The sequence below is a fragment of the Humulus lupulus genome, chromosome 1 (genome assembly GCF_963169125.1).
Source record: "Humulus lupulus chromosome 1, drHumLupu1.1, whole genome shotgun sequence".
Lineage (NCBI taxonomy): Eukaryota > Viridiplantae > Streptophyta > Magnoliopsida > Rosales > Cannabaceae > Humulus > Humulus lupulus.
This window is the reverse complement of record NC_084793.1, coordinates 284,468,988-284,477,516: the sequence shown is the minus strand read 5'-3', so window position 1 is coordinate 284,477,516 and position 8,529 is coordinate 284,468,988. Positions and strand designations below refer to the sequence as shown.

General features: G+C 34.8%; 1 protein-coding gene across 1 annotated transcript; it reads right to left on the bottom strand.

Moving 5' to 3' along the window:
* Positions 1-2,462: 2,462 nt before the first annotated feature.
* Positions 2,463-7,944, bottom strand: LOC133807856 (calcium-transporting ATPase 2, plasma membrane-type). Its single transcript, XM_062245834.1, has 7 exons — positions 7,498-7,944; positions 6,365-6,419; positions 4,319-6,261; positions 4,076-4,234; positions 3,787-3,958; positions 3,369-3,667; positions 2,463-3,252 (listed from the first exon to the last, which is right to left on the bottom strand). Exons 1-7 carry the CDS (start codon positions 7,672-7,674, stop codon positions 3,013-3,015), a joined length of 3,045 nt encoding a protein of 1,014 aa, XP_062101818.1. The 5' UTR covers positions 7,675-7,944; the 3' UTR covers positions 2,463-3,012.
* Positions 7,945-8,529: the final 585 nt, after the last annotated feature.

The following is an 8,529-nucleotide window of genomic DNA, read 5'->3' as shown; positions in this document are numbered from 1 at the left end:
TACCCCGATATGTCACTCGACCAGGAAAGTGATCACTGAACGGAACAAGCAACTTAGGCATCTGTAACAACACATGAAAAAAAATTTGTAAGAAAACAGAATAAAAAAAATTTCAAAAAAACACTGAAATAAGTTGTCATCGAGCTCTATCGATCTCTATCGAGCTATCATCGAGCTGAAACATACCCTATCGAGCACTATCGAAAAACTATCGAGTTCCATCGAGAAATATCAACAACCTAAATTTATCGAGCCTATCGAGCCAGCATCGAGCCTATCGAGCTAAGAAAAATCTGTCTGTCTAGATAAATAACCATCGAGCTACAGTCTAGTCTCATATCGAACCATTATCGAACCTATCGAGCTATGAAAAATCTGTCTGTCTAGATAAATAACCATCGAGCTACAGTCTAGTCTCATATCGAACCATTATCGAACCTATCGAGCCCTTGTAATATAATACAACATATCCTACCGAGCTCTTATCGAGCTCCTATCGAGCTCATGTCGAGCTCATATCGAGCCATAATCGATCCATCATCGAACTGTTCAAACTACCTTATCGAGCCTACTATCGAACCATAATCGAACCTATCGAGCCACTGGTTCAAACCCAGAAAAAATTTCCCACAAAATCGGACAACTCATTCCACAAATCACAGATTCAACAACGATATAAAGCAAATATGGACTTGGGTTCAAGATTTTACCTTAGTTTTTTAAACTTTGAAGGAAATATGCTCCGTGGGTCTCGGGTTTGACAGAAAAATGGGAGTTTGCAGTGGGCTCGAGATCGCCGGAGAAATGGGAGAAGGTGGGGGCTTGACGGAGAAGGTGGGAGCTCGACGGAGATGCGGGCTCGACGGCTCGACGGAGATGGCGGCTCGACGGCTCGACGGAGGTGGGGGTTCGATGGTTTTTGGGGGATTTTTGTGAGACTGAAAGAGAGAGAAACCGAGACTTAGAGAGAGAAGGCTGAGATTGAATGGGAAGGGTATTTTCGGTAGGAGGGAAAAGCTTAGCATTAATTTGAAAATATTATTAATGTTGGGATTTTTTGGTAATATTAGGTATTATTAGAGATAAAAAGTGAAATTTCCCTTTATATTTTGATTTGTGGTTTTTGATTTTGATGTTTTTACTATGAGATATGAGTTTGAAATTTAGGTTTATTTTTATTTTAATTATTTTACTCAATTTATTTTAAAGTTTTAATTAATTTTAATATGTTTCAATAAATATTTTTATTATTAAAATATTTTTTATTTTAAAATTAATTTAATTTATTTTAAAATCTATTTTAAATATATAATTAATTCTTAACTTAATAAAATTAGGATTATTTTAGTTATATTGAAAAATAATTTGACCATAATTAGATTTAGGGTGTTAATTTGTTCTATTTTGTAAAACACAATGTTCGAATGTTTGAATTGTCATTTAGCAAAACACAGAGTCTGATAATTTTTGCAAAATACAGAATCTAAAATAGTATTTACCCGTACATATATATATTATGATTTACTTCAGATACTAAATGATAGATTTCGAACACGTATAAGATTTTATTGGTTTTTTTCATTTTTTTTTAAATTTGGAATTATGAAAATTACATATATTTGATTAAAATCTATACTCAGACAATTCAATGAAAACTTAATTTTTTAAGGAAGAAAATGATGCTTAATGATATTTAACAATGCTTTAATAACAGTGCCATAAAACTTAATCTTTTTTAGGCAAAAAAACGGTGCCAAAAACATTGTTTTAACGATAGTTCTATCAAATTTTATTGCAAGCCATCTTTAAAATATTAATTTTTAATAAAAATCTACAATTTTAGAGTTTCAAATTTGAAATAAAAAAATACAAACAAAACCAAAAATATTTTGTACATAATTGTTTGAAATTCATTAATTAGTATCTTTAATCAATCTTTGTTGAGTTTAAGTTTTGGATTGAATTTTTAATCATTAATGAATAAAAAAAAAAAAGTGCTTCAAGAATGCTTCAATTGTTTTTTTTTTCTTTCTGGTTTGTGAGAGAGAGTGAGAAGTCAGAGAGAGAGAGAGGGAGAGAGCAAAAACAAAAGGCATACTTTACCTATGTTTTTAAAACTTGACATATTTTTAAATTATGCAATATCATGGTGCATAAAGGGTCAAATTACCCAAATTATTTTAGTTACTGTTAGCTACATAGGAGAAAATGCTATGAAAACAGTACGATCTGTTTTTAAGATGTGTTTTCTTAGTTATTTCACATTTTAATTCATAAAGGGTCGTTACATTCAAATATCTAAACTGTGACTTTGCTAGGAGATTAATAATAGGAGGTGAATCTTTTATAAGAAGAAGCTTATACTCAATTTTTTTTTTTTTTGCTTTGTGTTTTGAAAACATATTAATATTTAAAGTTACGGAAACAAAGTAAAAAATAAAAGTAACCTTCGGTGAACAAAATTTAGGAGAATATTACAAATATTCCAATTCCATTACCATAATAAAATACAGTTACATGTCACTTGCAAATATAAATAATAGTAAAACAAAGAAGAGAATCTAGCCTTACAAAGAAAATTTCTGTGAAATGACTAACAAAAACAAAAAAAAAACGAAAGTAAGAAAGAAATAAGGAAAAAGAAAAAAAAAATGAAAGAAAGAAGAAATCAGAGTAATTTACAGGACTACTGTGAAAAATTAGAACTTAGGCTCAGTTTGGACCCAATTTATAGTGAAAATTATAAAGAAAAGAGAGAACATTTCCATATAATTTTCTCTTCAAACTTAATTTTGGGAGAATTTTAAGTCATCCAAGTTACGTTAAGCTTATGTTGTAGTCCCTCTATTTTGTTATTTTTATTTCCCTCGTAAAATCTGGGTTCCAAACATAGGTTTAATTAAATATACCTGAAAGTTTTCTAATTTAAGCTTGTTCTCTAACTTGATGATATATAGAACCAGTCTGCTGAGAATGAAGATTAATTGAAAGAAGTGGCACCTAAAGGCTGGTTCAAACCGGGATCATCTTCAAGCCTGCAGCAACGGGCATGCCCAGAAACCCAACGAACAAACTTAGAAACCACTGAGAAAAAGTGAGGGGAGAGGTGTTTGCAAATGTTCCAAGGAACTCAATGATAATTATTTGGAAGACGACAGTGCATGCAAGGACTCCCACGAACACATAATTATCCAATATGCCCTTGAAAACATTTATTTCCTCCATCTCTCGTGAGCTTATCTCATTGAAAACCTACAAGAATAAAAGGAATAAAGAAGAAAAAATAATTAAGTCACCTTTGTGAAACAATATATAGACCAAACACTTAAGATGGTAGCTTTGCTTTAAAGAACTGTAGAAAAGTTTACCTGGCAAAAGACAAATGAATTGAAAATAAGTGTGTTAAGGATCAATTCAGAATCTGGGCCACTCAGACCAAATATCTCTTTCCCTTTAACCTGGAGAAACCATATTATCACAAACTGGTAGAGAGATTGGCCCAGAATGTTCCTCCACATGACATTGCTGATGAAGTTTCCTTTTCTTCCGACTGGTGTTCGCTTCATTAAGTCATCGGTTGGAGGCTCAGTTGCAAGCGCGAGAGCTCCAAGGGTGTCCATGATCATGTTCACCCACAAAAGTTGAACAGCTGTGAGGGGAGCACTTCCTGGAGCAGGATTTTATAGAAGGAAAGTTAGAAGTTGAAATGATTTCTTTGATGTGATGTGTGAGGAATAGAAATAGAGCTCATGATATGTTGTAAAAACTTAGGATGGGCTTCCTAACCTGTTAGACAAGCTGAAGAGAAGTTCACAATTAAAGCAACCACATTTACTGTCAACTGAAACTGTACAAATTTCTGAATGTTTATGTAAACAGAACGTCCCCATTTTGCCACTGTAGCAATTGTGGTGAAATTGTCATCTAGAATTATGACGTCTGCACTCTCTTTAGCCACCTGTAAGTAAGAAACAAATATTGGTTGGATTTATTGTATTGTTATCATTGATATACAGCTTGAAATATCATTGTGGCAATGAAATTTCGGCAAATTAAAATTAGTAATCACACTCACCTCAGTTCCAGCAATTCCCATGGCTAATCCAATATCTGCCTCATGAAGTGCTGGGGCATCGTTTGTTCCATCCCCAGTCACAGCAACAACTTCACCAAATGTGGTCCTCAACTGCTTCACCAGTGTATGCTTGTCTAAAGGCGAAGATCGAGCCATCACCTAAAGAGGAAGTATGATTCAGAGTCAGTAGAAGTAATTATCATCATTATGCAGTAAGTTGGTAAAGCGAAAAAGAGGTAGGACCTGAATTTTAGGTATAAGTTCAAGCCATTCCTCTTGACTCTTCTCCCTAAATACAGGACCTTCAATGGCAATTCCATCATCTGTAAGTATCCCACATTCCCTTGCTATAGCCTTGGCAGTGTTAATATTGTCACCGGTGACCATTCTTACTGTAATGCCAGCAGCACGGCAAACTGCAACTGACTCCTTGACTCCAGGGCGGACAGGATCTTTAATACCAACAACTCCTATACAAGTATATCCAGAAATTGGTATAGGATTCTCAGGAGAGAACCCGCTTTCAAGTTCTATGTAGGCAAGGCATAGAGTCCGAAGGGCCTCGCTGGCAAACTGGTTAATTGTTGCATTGAGATGTTCAATGGATGCTTCATCAAGTGGAACAATTTCACCATTTGCATTGATAGCCTTGTCACAGTTAGCCAAGACTATTTCCGAAGCACCTTTAGTATGAGCTCTCAAACCTCCTTCAGGAATCTCCAACACCACCCCCATCCGTTTCTTTGTTGAATTGAAAGGCTCAACTTTAATGAGCTTAGCAGCCTGTCTCTCTGCCTGAAAATCTCCACCTAGAGACAAGGCAAATTCTAGCAAAGCAGTATCAGTTGGTGTTCCCAATATCTCACGTTTTCCATCTTTGTTAACCACAACTTCTCCACCAGTGTTAGTGAAAATTGATTGAAGGAGAAGCTTGACAGCAAAATCAGGCAAATTGGAGAGCAAGTCATTATTATTCTTGCTGACATCCTTGACATTCATACAAATGCATGATTTCACAACAGTCATATGGTTAGTAGTCAGAGTCCCAGTTTTGTCACTACAGATACTTGTCGCTGATCCCATAGTCTCACAAGCAGCAAGGTGCCTTACAAGCGCTTTTTCATTCATCATTTTCTTCATGGCAAAAGCAAGACTCAGAGTTACAGCCAATGGCAACCCCTCTGGAACAGCAACAACAACAATTGTAACTGCAATAGCAAAGAATTCCAACATTTCCAATGCCTCATCACCAGACCAGCTCCAGTGAGACCCCTCTCGCAGCTTGCGATTAACTAGTCCTTGAACTAAAACTGCAAAAGTCACAACAGCAAAGAAAAGACCTATCTTTCCAATAATGGTGGCCACTCCATTCAACTTTACTTGCAAGGGGGTTTCATCATCTCCACCTTCACTAAGAGTGGCCATAAGTTTACCCCATTGGGTTCTCATTCCAACTGTGGTAACCATCATCTTGCATGACCCATCTTGAACCTTAGTTCCAGAAAGAAGAAAAGGGTTTTCAGCAGTTACCATTACTGGCTCACTCTCACCAGTTAAACTCGATTCATCAATCAAGACCGAGAATCCTGAGACAAATATTCCATCTGCAGGAACTTGATCGCCAATAGAAAGATGTACTATATCACCAGGAAGTAAATCATAAATTGACATTTTCTGCCTGAATCCATTTCTTGTAACCTGAATAGAAATTTTCTTTTTCTCCTTGTCCAAGTCCTTGAACTGCAAAGATTGGCGATAATCGCTTATTGCTGTGACAAAGACAACTAGCAAGATACTCGCCACGATACCAAGACCATCGTGAGCTCCTTTTGGCCACCCTTCCATTACAATGCCAACTATTAAAGACACAAAAGCACAAACACCAAGAATCATAAGAGTCATATCTTGCAATGCTTCCCAAACAAATACCAAGAAGCTCCTTGTTTGACTCTCTGTAAACTTATTGAGTCCATAAACGCCTATCCTTCGGTTTAATGACTCAGCATCAATGTTGAGCCCCTTGTCTATTGATGTGGTTAGCTTTTCTGCAATGCCATTTACACCACCATGAACTTTAAGCTTCTTTAAATCGTGGCCTTCAACAATGGACCCCAATTCATCACCACAAATGTCAAAACCAGCGGCTTTGACTTCCTCTGGTACAGTGTAATCACTTGGCTGCACTCCTGTAAAGACATCAGAGTATGTCACGTGAAAGAACCTATGCAAAATCAAACTTTATCATCAAATATGATAATGGCTATATTAAAAAGGAACTTCTAAATTCACCTTGAATAAATTGAAATGCAGCTTTTGAGACCAAAACAGCAACTCTTAGCTTCTCCTGCAGTTTAAGAGAGAATATCATCAATATAATATTGCAGTGAAATTCTGATTAATCAGTAAAGAAATAGATTTAGTAGTCTGTCTTTCATTATGAAGAATCACTAAGCTTAAAAAAGTCTGCTTTAGTGAAGAAAAAGTCTGGAGACTGTTTCTGTTTTCTTCGTAGTTTTACATTTTGTGAAATTTAAGTAACAACATCCCCTACATTATATATTTTATGTAAGTATATATTTGTAGGAATTTTGTTAGGTTTGGACATCACTTACGCCCTTATCGTAGGGACATTTTTTATTTTTGATACGTGGAGAAATTATACCATATATAATTATAATGTACATTTATCAAAACTAATGCCCCTATATAAGAAGCACCCCTTATCTATATACTTATATAAAGTTGAACTTAAGAGTGATAATTATATCACTTCCCTAACTCGCACGAGTTGCCACTTGGGGCTAGCTCAAGTTGTCAGGGATGTGAGTGTATAATTATATGGAAGGGCGTTTCTTTACTAATATTTGTAAGTTACATAGATTTTATATATTGAAGTTATGCCTTGCTTGATAATAAATCATAATTTAACAATTTTATGTTAGTTAAAAGAAAAGGGTTAAACTCATTTAGAAAATAATTACTATATAAAGTTAGGGAAAATAATTGATTGGGAAAAAGATGATATCTCTTGTAAAATATAGCGATGGTTCCTAAATTACAGAATGGTTATTTATTCATCCTTATTTGACATAGCTGAAAGATTAATGGCCAGCTGGTTTTATAAACGTAACTCTGCTTTAAACATTTAATATCATTAGATATTTTTTGTTGTTTTATTTATTAAGAGCCACCTTTTAAATTAATATTATATATATATAATTAATATAGCACATGCAGATCCACCAATTTCCTACCCCACATGAAAAAAAAACAATCATGTAATTAAAAATCAAGTTGCCTCAACAATTTGAATATTTCAACACAATACCTGGTCGTCGAGGCACGTCGTTCAATTTGAAAGTCAAACCTTTCGTTAGGTTTGAGAAATTAAAATAAAAAATAAAAAAAGAGGAAAAATTAACCTGATTGGTTCGGCGCATAGCAGCGGCTTCGAAACGCTTGGAGAGATTGGCGGTGAAACGAAATCGGCGTTTGGGGTTTTTGACGATGGAGCATAGCTGTCTCCATTTCTGCAACGCCTCATCCGACGAGTGCTTCGCTTGCACCGCTCTAAAATTTTCATTCAGATAATTTTCCATCTCATAAGTTAACCCTCTTGTTCCTCTTCTTCACCAGTAACTATAACTACTAGCTACTATATCGATTTATATATATATGTGTGTGTGCGTGTGTGGAGAGAGCAAAACCAAAACGCGTACGACCACAGTCAAGTACCCTTGAAGAAAATCGAACAGCTTCGCCTAAAGTTTTCAGAGGAAAAAGAGAAAAAAAAGCTCTCTTAAATACTGAAATGAAATTTATGTAAAATAATCAGAATGTAGAATAAATAATAGTATTAAAGAGAAACGCGTTTTTTTGGGTGAAAAAAGCAGATTCGTTAGGAATTGGGTACGTAAGTACAAAGAGAAAACGATAGGAAGAAACATTAGAAGTTTCTTTGTGGTTTCGTGCTTTTATTGAAGAGAAATGATAAAGGAAAGTAAAGACAAGAGTTAATGAGAATCAGTAATTACTTTTATGCAACAAAATAGGAGAAAAATTGGAGTTAGAACGAGTGAGGAGGAGGAACCCATTTTATTAGTATTATTACTTGGCGATCTCCAATTGTTTTGGAACTAATTAATTAACCTGGTCAGCCTCCAAATTTTTAAATTTTTTTTTATTTATCTTTGTACTTTTAAGTGTCTTGACAACGACTCAATTTTTGAATTGAGTGGCAGTGCCCTTTCCTGTTGCCATGCCCTTTTCCACTGATTATAGCAATTGGTTACGAATAGGATTATGTGTCTTGTTCACTACTTGTTTAATTTACGAGTCTAATGTATATATTAAAAATTTAAGTAAGGGATAAAAGTAAAGAGTAAAAGTTCCATCGGGAAAAAATAGAAAGGTACAAAAACGCGTAAACTAATAGCTACGATCATTTAGTACAC

Bases quoted from the DNA above. Each gene is read 5' to 3' on its own strand.
- LOC133807856 (XM_062245834.1), bottom strand. From the start codon at position 7,674: ATGGAAAATTATCTGAATGAAAATTTTAGAGCGGTGCAAGCGAAGCAC. The intron at 6,262-6,364 runs GTGAATTTAGAA...ATGTCTTTACAG, and splicing joins TGCATTTCAATTTATTCAAG to GAGTGCAGCCAAGTGATTAC. The intron at 4,235-4,318 runs GTCCTACCTCTT...CTTCCTCTTTAG, and splicing joins AACTTATACCTAAAATTCAG to GTGATGGCTCGATCTTCGCC.